Source organism: Bos grunniens, chromosome 2, assembly GCF_055505025.1.
Source record: "Bos grunniens cultivar Pamir isolate PY7600 chromosome 2, Bosgru_T2T1.0, whole genome shotgun sequence".
NCBI lineage: Eukaryota > Metazoa > Chordata > Mammalia > Artiodactyla > Bovidae > Bos > Bos grunniens.
In genome coordinates, this window is record NC_141166.1 from 36,990,877 (window position 1) to 37,011,583 (window position 20,707).

The 20,707-nt window shown below is 34.8% G+C and overlaps 1 protein-coding gene across 6 annotated transcripts in view; it reads left to right on the plus strand.

Moving 5' to 3' along the window:
* Positions 1-20,707, plus strand: part of ERBB4 (erb-b2 receptor tyrosine kinase 4) — a 1,279,082-nt gene that overhangs the window by 690,943 nt on the left and 567,432 nt on the right. For all 6 annotated transcript variants that reach the window (XM_086341936.1, XM_086341945.1, XM_086341948.1 and 3 more), the window contains exon 3: positions 9,673-9,859. In XM_086341936.1, the coding sequence (XP_086198062.1) occupies positions 9,673-9,859 (187 nt within the window). The remainder of the gene's footprint in view (positions 1-9,672; positions 9,860-20,707) is intronic.

A 20,707-nucleotide genomic window follows, 5' to 3' on the forward strand; every position in this document is an offset into this window, starting at 1 on the left:
GAAAAACTGTTTGTCTTTATTCACTAGAGATACTTACCTGTAATTTTATTATTTGTAGTGTCTTTGCTTTTTCTATTGGAGTAATGGAAGGAGTTTGAAAGTGTTTATCTTCTATATTTTTTGAAAGGTTTGGGAAGGATAGGTATTGACTGTTCTATACTTGTTTGGTGGAATTCTCTCATGAAGCCTTTGGTTCCTATACTTATCTTTATTTGTCGTTTTTGATTACTGATTCAGTCTCATTACTAGTGATCATTCTGTTCAGACTTTCTATTTCTGCACAATTTAGTCTTAGAAGATTATCTATTTCTAGGAATTTTTACTTTATTCTAGGTTGTCCAGTTTGTTAACTTTATTGATAGTAATCTAATATCATCCTCTATATTTCCATGATGTTCTTTGCAATTTTTTGTTGTTCATTTCTGATTTTATTAGTTGAGCTCTTTTTTTTTTCCTTATGCGGCTTGCCAAAGTTTCATCACTTTTATTTTTACCAGTAGTGGAAGTCACTCAGTCATGTCCAACTCTTTGTGGCCCAAAGAATTCTCCAGATCAGAATACTGGAGAGGGTAGCCATTCCCTTCTCCAAGGGACCTTCCCAGTCCAGGGATCAAACCCAGGGCTCCCACATTTCAGGTGGATTCTTTACCAACTTAGCCACCAGGGAAGCCCAAGAATACTGGAGTGGATAGCCTATCCCTTCTCCTGCAGATCTTCCCGACCCAGAAATTGAACTGGGGTCTCCTGCATTGCAGGTGGATTCTTTACCAGTTGAGCTACCAGGGAAGACCACCTCCTCTGAATTTTATTGATTTTTCTATAAGTTTTTAAAATCTCTTTCATTTTTTTTCAGCTCTAATCTTTATTATATCCTTCCTCCTACTATTTTTGGCTTTGCCTATTCTTTTTCTTTTACTTTAGATATATTAGATTGTTAATTTGAGATAATTCATGTTTCTTGAGGAAGACCTGCTTTGTTATAAACTTTCTTCTCACAGCTAATTTTGTTGCATTCTGTAGATATTGGAATGTTGTGTCCACTTTCATTTGTCTCAACATTTTTTTTTTTTAAGTTTCCTCTTTGATGTCATCATTGACTCACTGGTTATTTAATAGTATGTTGCTTAGCCATTGTGTGTTTATTTTTTTTCCCTCTTGCAATTGCTTTCTAGTTTCACACTTTTGTGGTTGAAAAAGATACTTGATATGATTTCAATCTTATATTTAAAGTAGATTGCTTAGTTGCCTAACGTGATCTGTGCTGGAGAAAGTTTCTTGTTCAATTGAAAGTAATGTTTTTTCTGCTATTTTAGGTGGAATGTTCTCTATATATAGATCTATTAACTTTTTATGATAGAGTGTGTAATTAAGTCCAATGTTCCCTTATTGTTTTTTGGTCTGGATAATCTATCCATTGATGTAGGTCAGCCCTACTATTATTTTATTATAAATACTATAAAATCTCTATTCAAGTCTTTATATTTTCTTTATTTAGGTTCTGTCTTAGGTGTATAAATATTTACAAGTGTTATACTTCTTCTTAGATTGAACCCTTATCATTACGTAATGTCCCTATTTGTCTCTTGTTAGAGTCTTTGTTTTAAATTGTATTTTGTCTAATATAAATATTGTTATTCTAGCTCTCTTTTTGATTCCCTTTGCATGAGATATCTTTTGTCTATATTTTCACTTTTGTGTGTATTTATATATATTTAGATCTGAAATGGGTTTTGTATAAGCTGGTCATATCTGAGCACTTCCTTGTGGGGGTGGAATTGTTGGTTAGTATTTTTTTTTTCTTTTTTCCCTCCATTCAGCCACCTTATGTCTTTTGACTGGGGGCATTTAGTCTATTTACATTTAACATAATTTTTGATAGGTATGCTTTTTGCCATTTGGTTGTTTTCTGATTGATTTTATATTTCTTCTCTGTTCCTTTATCCTTCTCTTATCCTATTCCCTTGCAGTATGATGATTTTCTTTAGTGGTATATTTGCATTTTTAAAAATTTTATGTTTTGTGTATGTAGTGTAGGATTTTGGTTTTAGTTTGCTATGATGTTCATGTGAAATCCCTTCAAGAATTGAATCTTGGTTCCCCATAGTCCTCCTGCTCTTCCAGATGTAAGTTCTGCTAATTTTTAAAGTCAGTATTATGGAGTTTTATCTTCCCAGTGCAAGCCCAGCCTAGAAAGCTCTATGTGGGGATCAGATCCCTTGCTTCTCAGGGGCAACCTTCATGGTTGTGATATACCACTACTTCTGCATGGCCACTGGAGAAGGAAATGGCAGCCCACTCCAGTATTCTTGCCTGGAGAATCCTGTGGATGGAGGAGCCTGGTGGGCTGCTGTCCATAGGGTCACACAGAGTCGGACACGACTGAGGCGACTTAGCATGCATACATGCATGGCCACACCGAGAGTGAGAGTTCTGATCAGACCACATCTGCCCGACCTATATCTCAATGTGTCCTTTTCTCTATATCCTTAGCTGTGGAAGACCTGTTCTGCTAGCCTTCAGGTAGTTTTGAGAGATAATTGTTGTGTATATAGTTGTAGTTTCAGTGGGTCCACAAAAAGGAGCAAACTCAGGATCTTCCCAGTCCACACCTTGGTCCAGAAACAATAAGTCTCAATAGTTTTGTACATTTTAAATAATTATAAAAGAATATTAAAATGTCAGTTTGGAATACTTGTGTATGATATCTAATTGGATGTGAGTACATTAGAGACACTAGAGTAGAAGTTAAGAATTCAAAACTATTTGGACTTGCTACAGAAAGTCTTAACAAAAAACGGTGTTATCTTCAAAGATGTTTATATTAAAGAAAAATAACAAGGATTTGGTATATAATTTGAGTAGGAAAAAAATCTAGAAAACAACATTTTATGCATTTAGCCAAGAATGTATTATTATTTTTAATGTGTGCAAAATTGTCCCTAACCCCTGATTAAATATTCAGAAATTGTGAGGTACTGCAATCACCTGAATTTTAAGGTAAATGAATATTTAAGGAACTATTCACTATTCTCACTAAGTACCAAATTAGAGAAAATCAACTATGATTAAAGAATAGGGAATTATTTCAAATAAAAAAAGGAACAGTGGTTATAAGAATTGTGAAATGCAATAGAGATTTAGAAACAATAAAGATTGATTTTTCTGGAATCATCTGAAGGTAAATGGAAAGCCCAGTGAATCAGTACAATCTCTTCTAATTTTTGGTTGAATGACAACCATATCCTGAAAAGTATGTAACTACAGTTTTCACATTTTTTTTCTTTAAGTATTTTGTAAGAGAAAATGGTTATAAATTTATGTCCTTCAGAACAAACCATGCATTTCCCCCCCTAGGTTTACTGCTAATATGGTATGAGAAGTTGGTCAAATTTCTTTCATTTTTCCATTTCTTTTTATTTCCATCATCCACTGGCATGGATATCAAATTGTTCCTTGGATTAGATGTGTTTTGAAGCATGTAAGGGTTTAATGATTGTCAGTAGTATTCACTCGAACAAAGTCTCTGTGGAGGCATACACTGACAATGAAAGTCAGTTTTAGTCAGCAGCAGCTTACACAAGGAGCGGGATAACTGTGGGTGAATATTGGTAGGCATTCAGTCTTCAATTGACAGAATAGGCAGTTTCCTAAGGCTAAACATAACTGAACCAGAACCAGAGCCTGACTTTTCTCTTTTCTGATGCATTCTAATGATTTCTATTTAGAGTTGTGGTCCTTGGACACAGTCATGATTGTGTTGTTCAAATAATGTGTTTTTTTTTTTTTAATTATCAGAAATTTCATTGAATCAGTTTCAGTGAAAAACAATATCTAAAAAGACCTTAAGCATTGCATTCTACTTTTTAATTCAACAGCCATCTGTTCAGTGCCAGGGTCTGTTCTAATGGCCATAGCATACACAGAAACAATATAAGGAACCAATTCTGTAATTTAGGAATAAATCAGAAGTTGAAGAGGTAAGATATAAACATACCAAAGGCCACATGAAAAAGAAATTAGAAGCAATGGTTTATTTTGTCTTCAATTTTGATTGTCCACAGATAGTTCATCTGCCTTAGCTATTAACAAAGATAACATTACTTATAATACTTAGCATTTGTTGAACTCTTACAGACATGTCCCTTATATCTTCTATTCTTTATAACACCTTTATAAGAGAGGTATTTGCTATTTACTTTTTAAGATGAAGAAACTGAGGCTCAGATAGGATAAACAACTTGGTCAAGACCACAAAGCTGGAAGGCACAGCCCAGCTTTGCCTGGCAGTTGAGCTCACATTTCTTGCCATATGTTTAACTCTCTCTCTATATATATATACATTTATATATAAATATATATGTATATATATGTACATATGTAAGATATGTATATATATATGTGTGTGTGTGTGTGTGTATATATATATATATATAAATACTGGGGAAGTTGTTAGATAAGTCCATATGTTTCAAAATAGTCTTTATTATTTAAATAGTTTTTAGAAAGTAAAAGGCCCATGCTATTCACATTCTTTCTAGTGGCTGAAAGGAGAGGAACTGTGGATAACTAACATGATTATTTGACCTTATCAGATATTGTGAGCTTAATTGGCACTTAGATATCTTTTGACTTTTCACCCACATTGCCTAGTGACCTGACAATATTAACTCAAAACTATGTTACTGGTAGGCTGCAGTCCATGGGGTTGCTAAGAGTCAGACACGACTGAGCGACTGACTTCACTTTCACTTTTCACTTTCATGCATTGGAGGAGGAAATGGCAACCCACTCCAGTGTTCTTGCCTGGAGAATCCCAGGGGTGGCGGAGCCTGATGGGCTGCCATCTATGGGGTCGCACAGAGTCAGACACGACTGAAGCGACTTAGCAGCAGCAGCAGCATGTTACTGGCTGTTTTTCAGCATTAAGCAACCTTACCATTACTAAGTCTCTTCTTATAATTTTATTTGCAATCAATATGCCTTGTAGCTCATGTCATCAGCAGTGGAGTTTCCTACTGAGATGTTTCAAGATATTTGTTCATGGCAGGGTATTAAGAGTACCTACAAGAATGTGACTATAAATTCCATAAAACAAACAGAAATAAAAAAACAAAAAAAAAGAAGCTAGGACAAATTCAAGCCATATTTGTGGCTTTTAAATGTAATATTTTATATTCATCTCCTATAATTCTTTAAAAATTATTTGGTTCCATGAGACCCTCCGGATATAAAAGGCTAGAGCAATAAATTTTTGACTGAGGGATTTTCTATAATCTTTCTTCTTATATTTACATAATTAGCTGGCTAGGGAGAAGGGATGTTTGGGATGAGGTGAATAGCATCTCTACCATCATTATTATCAGAAAATTTGTCATGAATAAATTAGATATCACCTACTCATGGGTGGCTTTGTTCAAAATGGTTTGAACATATGGTTTCTCAACATGAACATACCATGATACCCCAATATCCCCATAGCAGAATAATTATTTGTTAAGCTAATGTTTAAGTTACATGTATTATTTTGCAAGACCAGAGTGTAATAAATAAGCAGCATGGATAATGAAAGAGATTCATTTTAGACACAAAAATCTCAATTAAATCAGTAAATCCCTTCAGTCCCAGAATCTGGTCAAAGGAGTAACTGTTGTTTTTAACCTGACTTTTCATGAAGATAATAAAAACGTTTCTAAGAATAATTACATACATTAAATAATATGTGAATGCAAAGATGTTCTTAGTTATATCTTACTTTCTCATTTGGCTAAAGGCACTTGGAGTACCCTCTTCTATGATTAGTTGATCTTTATATGGTCACTGTTGTTCTTTGCTCATATCTATAACACTTTTTATACTAGAGTCTTCATTATTTGTAGGTTATTTGTAGCCTCTGCTAATGTGTGGCCAAAAAGCCCATGCCAAGTGGTACATCTTTTTCAGTTAATAACTACAAAGAGTTTATAAACACTAATAAACACTGCAGAATTTCTGCTGACATTGTGTCTTTGCTCATAAACCCCTTCTTTTTCCTGAGTGTGCTTCACCTGTGTTTTCTCTAATAATCCCATCCCTGTGACCTTCTATCCTATGATAAGCCAATAGATTTTTACGGTTTTTATTAAAAAAGAGCCACTTCCTAGGTGAAGTTAGAGCTAATCATGAGTTTGTTAGGAAGAATGATGGATATTATAACACGTTTTAGCCAAAGGATTAATAATATTGATTATACCCTATACTCCAACTTTTATCATAGTGCCGTCATCACTGTAACCCAGAGTACTTGATAATTATTATATACAAGCTAAAAATAAATTGTTTTTATAATGAATGAAATAATTTTACTTTTGGACAAAATGATGTTAAAAAGAGTTTGTGATCTCTATTTTAAGAATGCAAACAAATATTAGCTCAATCATTTTTAACAGTGGTTGGAGAACTCATAGGGCTCTGCAGCTATACAATGTCAGACAGGTATAGTTTTAAAGCACGCTGTAGCATGCAAGCAATGCATGCCTCTGCTGATCTTTAACCCCTCTTTTCCATTCATCTCTTCGATCCAAAATGGTCAGTGTCTCAGGAATTCCTGTTGTGGCTCAGAGTTCCCGATTTGATGCCAAACATGAGTAGTTTCATGTGTCTCTTGCCACTTTGTCACCACCTCTCTCTGTTTGCATTATACTTGTCATGGTGACCAGTGGTAGTGTGTTTATCCTTTGGGCCTGGAATAAGAATATAAATGAAGACTTACTTGTTGTGCGGCTTATTATTTACTTATAAATCAAGCAACTATTATTCAATCAAATGAATTCTATCTCCCATTTTGACAAATATATCTTTATAACAACCTGGAAAGCCAAGTGAAATGTTAGAATTTTTGGACTCCTCAGGATTATGGTCGTATATAGAGAGATGGCCTTCAGCTTGTAGCCCTTACATCACTTAGTTCTATCCATATTCTGAGAGGCCTTGCACAGAAGTGAATGGACACTCTGGCCCACACATCCAGGATCTATACTCCCCCTTAAACATTTAATTAAACACACTCCCCCTTAAAGATCTGCCCCTGGACCACCCCATCCTTCCTTGGTGCGCTCACATTGGTGGCACAGTCTGTTGTCTGGTGGACAGAGCACAACTGGGAAAGATGATATCACTGACCCTAAATAAATATTTGGTGAGGAGTGGGCTTTTGAGGAATGAAATTCTGGGTTCACAGAGGTTTGCAGCATGATCTATCTAGAAGAGAAGATTGCAGGCTACAGATAGGTATCCTCTGACTCTTCAGACTACCTAGTGGTGAAGGTATGGCCAGTGAAGAGACACAGTGTTTAACAAACATTTGTCGATCTCTTACTGAGTAACAGTACTGATCTTGTTATATGGGACACAGGAGTGAGCAAATTAAATGGTTGTACTAGTAGTGCCTATATTCTGGGAAAAGGCAAGAAAGACTATAAATATTAAATGTGGTATATATATAAAGTATACAGTATGTTAGGGAGTGAAAAAGATGAAAGTGGGTAAAAGTGGGAGGGTCACCATATTAAATAGGTCAATCAGAGGTGATCTCAACTGAGAAAGTGAAACTTGAGCAGAAACCTGATGGCAGTGAGAAAATCAGCAAAGAAGATAGCAAGAAGGAGTGAAACTCAGGCTCTTAAAATTGCACTGATCACTTTGAGGTAGGACCATGCTCAGCATACTGAAAGAACAACAAAAAGACCAGCAAAACTGGAAAGAGTGAGCAAGGTGTTAAAGTTAAAAAGAGAAGTCAGAAAAAGAATGATGAACAGATCATATAGTACAGAGTTGTCCATTAGAAATGCAATGAGAGGCATAAAAATGTAATTTTTAATTTCCATGTAGCCACAACATACAGGTACAAATAAACAGGTAAATTCAGCTTTAATAATGCAGCTAATATAAATCAATTTATCTAAAATGTTTTCATTTCAACATGTAATCTTTGAAATCCATAATATGTTTTACACTGACAGCATATCTCATTTCATACTAACCATATTTCAGTTGTTGAGTGGACATCTATGACTAGTGGTTTCTCTATGGGAAAACACAAATAGAGGTTTTGACTCATTTGACTCACAGAATTTTATTACTGTGAGTGACTTGGGAGACATTTCAGTTTTAAGAAGTGTCATGACTCGATTTATGTTTTTAAAATATCAGGGCTAGGCTTTACTGAGAATACACCAGAAGGCACCAAGAGCAGAGACGATTATAGTGATCTTGATAAAGAATGATGGTAGCTCAGAGGATACCAGTGGATGTCATACATGCTTGGATCCTTAATCCTTTTAAAGATAGATGTGAATGGGAATTCAAGAGTACCCCAAGACTTTGGCCTGAATAATAGGAAGGATGAATTGACATCAGCTAAGGTGACAAAGGCTGTTGGTAGGATGTGGAAGGTTGACAGACATTAAGCTTTGTGTATGTGTATCTGAGAAGTCTGTGAGGCATCCAAGTGAAGATGCAGAGTAGGCAGTTGGATATGAATCTGGAGTTTAGGAGTTTGGAGGTAATAATAGTTTGGAAGACAAGCGGGTAAGAGTAGACAGAGAAAAACAGAGGACCAAAGCCTGAAGATGGGACATCTGACATAAAGAGATCTAAAAATAGTCTGAAATTGGCATTAAATAATATCACATTTGTTCACACTTCTGAATTATATATTTTTTTAAATATAAGACCCATATTTATTACTGTTCTTATATGCATTTGGGACTTCCCTTGTGGCTCAGTGGGTAAAGAATCTTCCTGCAATGTGTGAGACCTGGGTTTGACCCCTGGGTTGGGAAGATCTCCTGGAGAAGGGAACAGCTACCTACTCCAGTATTCTGGCCTGGAGAATTCCATGGACTGTATAGTCCATGAGGTTGCAAAGAGTTGGACATGACTTTTATTTATATGTATTTTATCAAAAACTATAGCTTTAGATGAAGCCTAAAGTCTTTTTGTGAGTTTTTTTTTGCTTTAAAATATCTCACAAACCTTCAAATAATTAACTTATAGACAACTACATTTAAACAGCATACAGTTAAAATAAAAATTGTTTTAATAATTAAATTAGAAACCATAATCAGTATCTAATGCAAATTGTGTGTATCTAATGCATATATGTACAATATGAATTATATATGTATATAGTCAGAAATATATTGATATAAGACAATTGTTCTTTGATTTCTATAAAATTAAACAATAATATAGCAGCTTGAAATCTGTCCACAGTCTACAAATTAATGCAACTTTATTTTGTGATAAGTTTACCAGTTTATTTTTAAAATATAAGGATTGATAGTTATGTGTTCTTATCTAATTTTGGTCTGTCAGAGAATGAGATCTTTATTCTTTTAATTATATTCAGATCTCAGACATGAAGAGTACTTCATACAATAAAATTCAGTAAATTATTTTTACTGTAAACACATTCTTGACTTAAAAATAAAATGCAACCCTCTCTTCAAATGAAATTCTAACCCTTGTGATCTTGTGTGTCAAGGCAATTATTTATAATATGGTATGGAAATTAGTATATTCAATTAAAAGCTGAAAGTTAGAATTAAATAACTCAATTTTATCTACTTGACTATGTAAACATACTGACAGTTTTAAATTGTTTGACACAGGCCATCGTTTGTGTCTTTTCAGTCTATACGAGAAGTCACAGGCTACGTGTTGGTGGCTCTTAATCAGTTTCGCTATCTGCCTCTGGAGAACTTACGCATTATCCGTGGGACAAAGCTTTATGAGGATCGATATGCCTTGGCAATATTTTTAAACTACAGAAAAGATGGAAACTTTGGACTTCAAGAACTTGGACTGAAGAACTTGACTGGTAAGGAAAACATACAAAACAGCAAATATACTTGTATTATCAATATAATGTGATAGACACACACAAATGTGTACATGGTTTCTGCAGCATGTATTACATTGAGGAACTTTATAAAGCATTGAAATACATATTAATACTACTTATTCATTTTGTGAGAAATGATGCTCTATATTGCCCCAGTTTTATGTACAGATATTGTAAATGCAATCTGAAGGATAGCATATGACTGTATCTCATCTGAGCAGAAGTACACGCTAAGGAAATGCTCAGTGACTGAAAACAGATATGAAGCGGGTTTAAGAATGCTCTGCTCAGTAGTCTCAGGTGAATAGTGGACCATATCATCAAATCTCTGCAATAACATCCTAACTCTCACTTTCGTTAAAGCTCAGTAAATACACAGACTATTATATCTTGTTCCATTAATCTAGCTTTTCGTACAATCTCTTATTTTTGGAAAACATATCTAATGTTATGTTTTTAACATTAATCAAAACATTAATACAGTTTTGATTTCTTTTACTGAGCAACTCACTAAGTGCCATAAGGAGTTCTTCCTCAGAAAGCTTTAATCATCAGTGATTTTTTTCCCCCTAAGATTGGAATTAGGTATCATCTTGCTACAAATAATTCTGTGCAGGACTCTGTGTTATAAGCTGGCTTTTGCAATTCCATTGATGTCTTTTCAGTTCATGTAGTTCAGAGTTCATAAAGCCTATGGTGGAAGCTATTGGTACAAGAATTTTAATCATGAATTTTATTATATGTTCCTGCAACCAAAAATGTGCTAATTAGTAATTACATCAGAGTGGGAGAAAGGCGTTTGAACTATTAATTTAACCTGAATTAATAAAATGCAAAATTAATATATTTTTTGTGTGTCTTTGAGTCCACAAAGTGGCCATATTTCTTGATACTGGAATTTGAAATATTTTAGAAGTATTGCCTTAAAATATTAAGAAACAAATAAGATTAATATTGTCAGGTTATTAAAATTATGTATTTATATATTTGCAGAAGACATAAAATATATAATTTTAAGTTAGAAGTAGCTTGATAGTTATACAGATGTGAACTAAAATTGGAGTATCTTAGATGAAGGAAGGAGTGATGATTATGTTATTTATTTTGGACATGATTGCTATAGACTTCATGACATAATGGTAAATGCAAATTGTCCAGAATTTATATCCTTCATCAACATTTTTACCTTTTTTTTAGTTCAAAATACTTTCTTTACTGAAGAGCAGGGTATTTGACTAAATTGCTACTTGCATGGAAATAATGATAGGAGGAAGAATTTTGGAAATAGAGAAAAATTGAATGATTGAAATTAGGAATCCAAAAATAACATGATCCAATTAAAACTTGCCAAAAGCACATTGTGTTTTCTTCTTGCTTTTCCTCTGATTATATTAAAGAAAAATTGAATAAATTTATTTTCAAAATCTTATAACATATGATTATGTTATTATTCCACAATATATGCTATTTGAAGAATCTTCTCACAAAGAAAATTAGTCTTTAAAGAGTTATTCATTTCCACATTTACTTAACCTCAATACTATTAAAATATAAAAAAGGAATTATTTAGTCACAGTTATGCAACATTTGAGTATATCTTTTCTGTTAGCTTCCACCATGTCTTGTTATTGTGACTGTTGTCTTACTTATGATTGACTAGTTTCATATCAAAATATAGCATTATTATCTTAAAAATATTATTCCCTAAATTGCCAGAAAACCTTATAATATTTTCCTGTGTAGCAGTAAAGATGGAAAATTAATAAATGAGTAAAATAATTATTTGAAATGTTTAGAAAAGATAAGTATTTATTCAACAGTTATTATTAATTTCTTATTTGAATATGAATTAATGAAAAGTACAGTAAAATAAATGGTGGAAAATTTAGATATTTTGGAAATTTTATATATATATATAAATAATATGAATGATGACTACATGCCAACACTATTCCATGAGACAGTCTAGAATTATTGATCATATTTTAGGTAATAAGATCAATAGTGTTACTCTTATTTTGAAAATCAGAAGTTTTACAGTAAGTACCACCATGTTTGGGTATAAGAATATTTAGAAAGATGGTAACAATAACCCGGTGTACGAGACAGCAAAAGAGACACTGATGTATAGAACAGTCTTATGGACTCTGTGGGAGAGGGAGAGGGTGGGAAGATTTGGGAGAATGGCAATGAAACATGTAAAATATCATGTAGGAAACGAGTTGCCAGTCCAGGTTCGATGCATGATGCTGGATGCTTGGGGCTGGTGCACTGGGACGGCCCAGAGGGATGGTATGGGGAGGGAGGAGGGAGGAGGGTTCGGGATGGGGAACACATGTATACCTGTGGCAGATTCATTTTGATATTTGGCAAAACTAATACAATTATGTAAAGTTTAAAAATAAAATAAAATTGGAAGAATAAAAAAAAAAAAAGAAATATGGAACTAACTAAAAAAAAAAAAAAAAAAAAAGAATATACGAGGAAGGACAGGAGACTTGTAACTACTTAACTCTTTATCAGAAAGGAATTGGGATAAAATTTGCTCTACAGTAATATCTTAGAGAATTTAGTCTCCTAAGTAACTTGATCAAACTAGTAAGCAAACATTGCAGTTCACTTTAGGTAAGATTGTTTTTGGGTTTTGGAAAGAGCTTTCTTTTCTTGTTGATATGTTATACAAAAAAAAGAAGATATATAATGTTATATTAAGGGTGGAACTACTGGGGCTAGCCCTAATTTTAGACTCAGGGTTCACATAATGTGAAGGGAAATAGAAAACCTGCTAAGTAGTCCCATACCTCATTGCCTAACTGCAGTAGTGAGTTAAACTTTTAACCCAGTTCTTAAGGGGCCTGTAGTATCAGCATCACCTGGGTATTTGTTCTATAAATTCAGATTCCTGGGCTTCACCTGAGACCTAATGGATGGTAAATTCTGGGGCTCGGGCCCACCAATATGTATATTAAGGACCCCTCCAATATTTCTGATAACTATTAATGTTTGAGAAACAAAGTTCTAATTAATTAAAGATACTAAGGAATGGTAGCAAAGTATCTGGTTAGCCTCTTCACCCTTACTTGATCCAAATACTTTTCATTCATTTATTATCTCCTGGAGAGAAGAGAAGGAAAAGTACAGATATGTTCATGATTGAATGACAAGAAATATACTTCCGGTTGATATAGGAATGAAAAGAACACATTAGGAGCCTGGATGGAAGTGAAAGTCATTCAGTCGTGTCTGACTCTTTGTGACCCCATGGACTATACAGTCCATGGAATTCTCCAGCCCAGAATACTGGAGTGGGTAGCCTTTCCCTTCTCCAGGAGATCTTCCCAACCCAGGGATCAAACCAAAGTCTCCTGCATTGCAGGCAGATTCTTTACCAGCTGAGCCACAAAAAAAACCTTGGATGGAAACGTTTGTATAAAAGAGTGCAGAGACAAGCAAGATGCTGGGAATGAACTTTCTTCCATATTACCATTTTGTCTAATATCAATTTTATATAATGGTAAACCATTACAAGGACAATAATAATTTATCGTGAATTTTCCTTTTGAGCAAGATTTTCTTTTTGAGCACTTTCAACAAAATAAATAACAAGTACTATGTTATAGCAAATAATTTTGAGATTGACATTTCAAGGCTTTTTGATGTATTCATATTTTGTGTTTCTCCTGAAATCTTTTTTTCTGTGTTGACTTTAGAATAATATTTAGAATGATATGCCTTTATAATAGTACGTATGCTCCTGCAAACTCTATCTTTGTGTAAAAGGGATATTTGGTTAACATGAGGACTGTCATATATAAGGGTTAATAGTTGGATACCACTTACATGTATATAAATTAACTCTTCACCTTATGCATTTTTATTAATTTAGCTTGATGCTCACCAGAAGCTATTCCTTGGATGATAAACATTACTACAGATCTCACTTAGCTACTTTTGTTGTGGTTATGACCAAAGACAAGAACCGTACTTAAACATGTTTTCTGGCTAAACAGAAAGACTTGTCTTCCTCCTGCCACTCACATTTCCCTGGTCCATTATGAATGAGGTGGGGAAGTGCGAAGGGTAAGGCCCCTAGACTAAGCATATGACACACAATCCAAAATGGAGTAAGGAACGTGTCTTGGCAAGCTCTCAGTGCCCTGTTACACTGATCGTCCTTTTCTGGTCAAGAGACAGCACGTACTGCCATCCGTGTTTCCCATCAGACACATATTCACCTTCAGGTCACTGGGAATGACATCGCTGCGTTACAGGGCAGGGACAGGGAGAATGTGTTACTACTTCCTCAGTTAAGGTCACTTGCATGTGCTGTGGTTCTTCTTAATCATTCTCAGTGATGATGTTCTGATGATTTTATCAGCTCCTTCTTAAACAAACATTCACACTTGAAATTCAAGTTAATGTTTAATACATCTAAAACCTTAAGTTGATGAGCTCCTACTTATTTAGTCACCTGTCTGGCCAAAATATAAAGGTTATTTTATTATATGGGACATAAAAACCACTCTTATTTTGCTCTTTTATAATTTACAAAATTACCTCATCTGTTAGTAATGGCAGACAATATAATACAATTTAATCTATATTTTATATTGTAGATATGAAGGAATCTTTGAGAAATACCTAAGGGTACTAACATCTGTTCTAGTATCTATATCCTTTTTTATAATGATGATAACCTAGGTACAAATTTAAGATATGCATTTGTTTTTTTACACCAAATTTCAAATTGAATATTTAAATTGTCACTTTATGAATTAGAGAATATATGTTTTGAGTAGGTGAAAGTTCAGATCAGATCAGATCAGTCGCTCAGTCGTGTCCGACTCTTTGTGACCCCATGGACTGCAACATGCCAGGCCTCCCTGTCCATCAACAACTCCCAGAGTTTACTCAAACTCATGTCCATTGAGTCGGTGATGCCATCCACCCATCTCATCCTCTGCCGTCCCCTTCTCCTCTCGCCTTCAATCTTTCGCAGCATCACGGTCTTTTCAAATGAGTCAGTTCTTCACATCAGGTGGCCAAAGTATTGGAGTTTCAGCTTCAGCATCCATCCTTCCAATGACTATTCAGGACTGATTTCCTTTAGGATGGACTGGTTGGATCTCCTTGCAGTTCAAGGGACTCTCAAGAGTCTTCTCGAACACCAGAGTTCAAAAGCGTCAATTCTTCGGTGCTCAGCTTAGACTTATAGATTCATATATTAATGCCTGTAATATAGATGACTATTTTAATTGGTTAACTGTGTACTGAGTCATCTTAATTATTTGAGATGTGGACGAAATCAAAAAGTAAAATGCTTAAGTTACTTTGAGGAGCCCACAATAATAATGTAAAGGATATATTAAATTTACTGAATTCTCCTAGACTAAAAATAAAATAAAATGCTTAGTCTAGGAAATACAACATCTGAATTGATGAAATGTCTGAGAAATACATCTGAATGTCTGCCTTCGAGTATGTAATGGCTACTAATTAAAATAGTACACCAAAGAATTGTAGCACCTTTTAATGTTTAAAGTTCCTAACCTACTTTGGCGTTATTAATTCTCAAATAAATAATTTTTAATGGAAAGGCCACCTGTAATTGACTCAGTGTATGTCAGAAAGCATAGATGTGGAACCAGAAAAATCAGTTTAAATGTCATATCATCACTTAGCATGTCTCACTGAGACTCAGAGTCTTCATCTTTAAACCCGAGGAAACTTCTACCTCAGAGTGTTAGTTAGAGGCATTAGTGAAATAAAGCAGGGAACTTGTCAACCACAGCACCTTCCATGTAGAGAGTACTTAGGAAACCTCAGTGCTCTTTCTCTGTATTGTTTTGTTTTTAGCTTTCCTTTGTGTCAACACACTGACAAAACAATTGTACCTGTTTCTGCATATTCAGATAGATGCCTATTGCTTCACTGCGGCTTTGAAAAGTGATTTGTTGAGACAAAAGGATGCTCCAAATTTCAGCATCTCTTCCTGATTCTACTTTGAAACTACGTTAAGTATAAGATGTCTTTCTCTGGCAGTGAGAAGCCTGAGGCTTTTCTTTGACTACTTTCAGTCTGATTGCTGCCTTGGGTACTTCACAGCTCTTCTCTCCTGTCTTTCAGTGTCTCATGCCAGGCACCTGTTGCCCTAGCCCTTCATTTCAAATTCCCATCATCATGTTTCACTCTTCATTGGCCCTGACATTTGTCTTGACCTAGACAAGAGACATATTCATTCTAAGTTCTTTTACTGACAGTAGAGTCACTAAGCATTCTTCAGCAGCTCTGTGAAAGGTCTTAGTAATGTTTGAGTGGGTTCAACTAGCCTATTTCGGGGATTGCTGTTAAATACAATGTTTGACAAAAGTACTATGAATATTTACATAAGAAGCAGCACTCAGCATATTGTGAGATCTATAGGAACAAAATGATCCAAAGAATATTTCTAGCTTAAGGTAAATTACTTGGAAAATGATCTGATCAAAACTAACCTACAGTGAAAATCCTGTGAGTCAGATGGAATCAGTGAAGAGTGGCACATTCTTATGAAGGTGTCAGTTTTTAGATCAGGTCCACAATTTCTAAAATTGATACTCTAGCCAATGTTTTCTAAAGAAGATTGTTTGCTTGTCATGTCAAACAGTGTGCATTAACTAGAAAAATGAAAACGACAGCAATACATTTATGTATATAAGTAAGACAGAAACATAGTTGAAAGGAAATGTTATAATTATGGGATCAGAGAGAGTGACCAGTTGAGCAGATTTCTAGGACTCAGCTTTAGAGAACTAATAAGTGAATTTATGGAACCGTATGAAGGTAAAAAGGGAATTTCTTCTGCTGTATCACTGATCAGAAGAGAGAGCATTACTGGAAAAGTGAAACACGGGAAGGGGGAATCTCCAGGGAATAAGACCATTTTCTTTTTTTTTCTTCACTAGCCATCATGTTTTCTGTCACAGGTACTAAGATAATCTACTCAGGCCATAAGAAGCCACACCCTTGGTTTATCTCCCATTCAGGGTTCCTGAAAATTCCCATTTTCTGAACTGCATTCTTTTCCATCTCTATAGCATACTTAGGAAAAGCTGAGGAAATTTAGCTTAATGGGACTCTTTCAGGAAAATTCCCTACTTGAGACTTTAAACCTGTCATTATTCTTTCTTGTCACTAACATATACCAAGATCTGTATGTTCCCTTCCCTAAGAGAAAGTATATATATATATATTCTAAGAAAATATGTAAGGTCAACAAACTCCCATATTAAAGCCCATTTATTAAGAAAGCATGCTTGTTTGCTTATGACATTTAGAAAATGGAGGAAATTCTTTGCTCCTCAGGGTCTGAAATGCAGTGAGAGAAACGGATTTGTTATCACCATAAGTCCATGATTTGACTCTGAGGAAAGACGTAAGAATATCAGAATATCTACTTCCTCTTCACATTTGCTTTACTGGGCCTGCAAATTGTTGCTATTGTTTTTAGTCACTAAGTCATGTCCAACTTTTTGTGACTGTAGCCTGCCAGGCTTCATGTCCATGGGATTTCCCAGGCACGAATACTGGAGTGGGTTGCCATGCCCTCCTCCAGGGGATCTCCCTACTCACGGATCCAACCTGTGTCTCCTGCATTGGCAGGCAAATTCTTTACCATTAAGCTGCCTAGGAAGCCCAGACCTGCAGATACTCGACTGAAAATAGCTGGTAAATTCTCTGCATCATTCCCAGTTACCAAACAAGTTGGGGCCAGAATCATTAGATTATGGCACATTCTGATTTGCTGGAATCAAATTGGAACTCATGAATCAGTTTGAGTAATATTTGGGGACAACCTGAAACTGTATTTAATGAGAATAAAGACTATGTGAGATCTTTGACAAGTTTACTTAGAGGAGGCAGCCCCATTCTTGGCAGATGCTAAGACGCTAGGTCAGAGGTTAGAAACGAGGCTCCATGTTGTTGCCTTTCCATGTTTATCAAAGGCATGATGATTTTAATATCCCACATTGTCATGGAGTTTCAAACTTTACAAAATGTTTCAAGTTTCCCTTTCTTTGTTTCACAAACAGCTCGTTAGTGTTGACCTGGAAAGACTCTTTATTGTCATTTTACATCTAAGGAAACGAAGCTTGAAGTTTTGTGGTTAATTGTTGTTCAATCCCTCAGTTGTGTCTGACTCTTTGCGACCCCATGGACTGTAGCATGCTAGACTTCCATGTCCTTCACCATCTCCTGGAGCTTGCTCACATTCATCTCCATTGAGTCAGTGATACCATCCAACCATCTTGTCCTCTGTCATCCCCTTCTTCTGTCTTCGAACTTTCTCAGCATCAGGCTCTCTCCTAATGAGTCAGCTCTTTGCATCAGGTGGCCAAAGTATTGGAACTTTAGCATCTGTCCTTCTAATGAATATTCAGGATTGATTTCCTTTAGGATTGACTGGTTTGATCTCATTTAGGATTGACTGGTTTGTGGTTAATAAGGACATCTTATTCTAGAATCTAGATTTGTTTTTCATTTCTTCATATTATGCCATTCCTAAGAAATAGGACAATTTCTCCAGGTGAGGCCACAGTCAGCAAGGTATTAAAATGGCTATAAACATGAAAAATTCAAACTTTGAACAGAAGACATTAAGGTTGTATTTTAGTAAGACCTTCTTGATTTTAATTGTTACATAATACTTGAATACATCATGAATGTATGAATGGGAAATGTTAAGTGAGTTCACAATAAAATACAAGCAAACACATAAAATGACAATCTTATAAACAATCTTATAACTATTAAAAGTTTATTTTATTTATTAACTAATTTTATAGCGATTGCTATTTGACTGCAGCTTTTTAAAAATAGAAGTTACTATTCTCTTAACCATGATTCAGATGTTTATTAATAGACCCCATTTTACCGGTGAAAGTTCAGGATTCTTTTGGAAAGTGATGTCAGTTCAAATATTTATTAGCTTTATTTTCTTCCACTTGTATATTCAAGACATTGTGCTGAGATATGAGCTCATCCAAATTATCTCTACATCCCTGTCTTCTCTCAGTAAATATTATAGTTCTGACAAATATTTACCCACCAACTGCAATGTGAAAGCATTGGGAATGTATTTTCCCCAGTTATTTATATATATTGATTTTTGGTCAAGCATCTATGGGATCAAGTGCCCCCCATTTTAATCTAGTTTACCTTCTAAAGCAGAGCTGTCCAATAGAACTTCCTGTGATGATAGAAACATTCAGTCTCTGCTCCATAAATTGAGTGGTCAATAGCCAAATGTGGCTACTGAGAACCTGAAAGGTGGCTAGTGCGATGAAGGAAATTGATTTTCAATTATATATAGTATAATTTATTTAAATTTAAATAGCCACGTGTGGTTAGTGGCAATCAGGCAGTAAAGTCTTAAAAGGATAACATATTTTCTGAACCCAAGCAGGAGGCAGTGAAATTTACAAGCATGAAGAAAGAATTAGAGCACAGGCTCTAAATCCGGATGCTCTCCATTCAAATCCTTTTTAGATGCAAGTTATTCGATGTTTTAAGCCTTAATTTCCTCTTGAAATGAGTGTGATGAGCATGTAGTTTGAAAGACAGTTGTGAAAGTTGAATTATAATTTACATATAGCATTAAGTGGGCTTCCCAGGTGGCACAGTGGCAAAAAATCCACCTGCCAATGCAGAAGAGGCAAGACACACTCATTTGATCCCTGGGTTGGGAGAATTCCCTGGAGTAGGAAATGGCAACCCACTCCAGTATCCTTGCCTGGAAAATTCCATGGACAGAGGAACGTGGCAGGCAACAGCCCATGGGATCCAAAGAATCAGACACGACTGAGCTCATACACACATACATGGCATTAAGTGCAGTTCCTGAAATAAATATTAGTCATTATTATAATATTGGAGAGGAAGAATGCTTTTGGTAAGAATAATAGAAACAGTCGACTTTTACAGTCATTGAAAGCATGTTTGACTTACGTGATCAAATTGTATAACATAAAAGCTCTCATTTATGATTTAGTGCCTGACCATATTGTATTTGAGCAAGCTGAGTTCTGGATGCCATGCTTTGCTTCTTAAAATGCTTTAAGCTGCTAGGTATTAGGACTTAGGATTTCTGTTTATCAGAAATCTGACTTTTTAAAAATGAGATTTTTACTCTGCGCCTCACAGGGGAGACTAAAAGCACTTAGTTATAAGTAGGTCCCTAAGTCTCTGTCTTAAATAACTTAATTGAAAAACCTAAGGACTAGAAGATTATAATGATTTTTATAGTAGAGAAACTATATTGAAAAGTCTGATCAGAATTATTTCTGGCATAGACAATAACTTATCTTTAGGATTGTCCAGTTTATGTTGAAAGTTTTTCATTATATAATATTTATTTAATAGCAAATTAGTGACAAAAGAAACTCTACTATAGGATGTTTTGTCAAATAGGTAACTACCATATTTCACCAAATCTAAGTCATCATCAATTGTAAAAAAAAGTTTTTGATCACTATTTTCAGGCCACACTGGAAAAAAAAAAAGAAAGAAAAAGTAAAATCCCAGTATAAATGTAAAAGATGGTATGGAAAATCTAGTCTTAACAATATTAAATATGAAATATGTATGCATTTTGTTCAACAGAATAAAATGATAAACTAATCATATGTAAACAAAATAGAGATACAACAAACATTATTTTCATGAATCATAGCAAAACTGCTGCTTTGTAATTGTTAAACTGTTTGCTGTGGAAGCATCTGAAACAAGTTGCAATAGAAATAGCCAATATTTCAAAAAATATGAGTGATATTTTCCATTTATCTA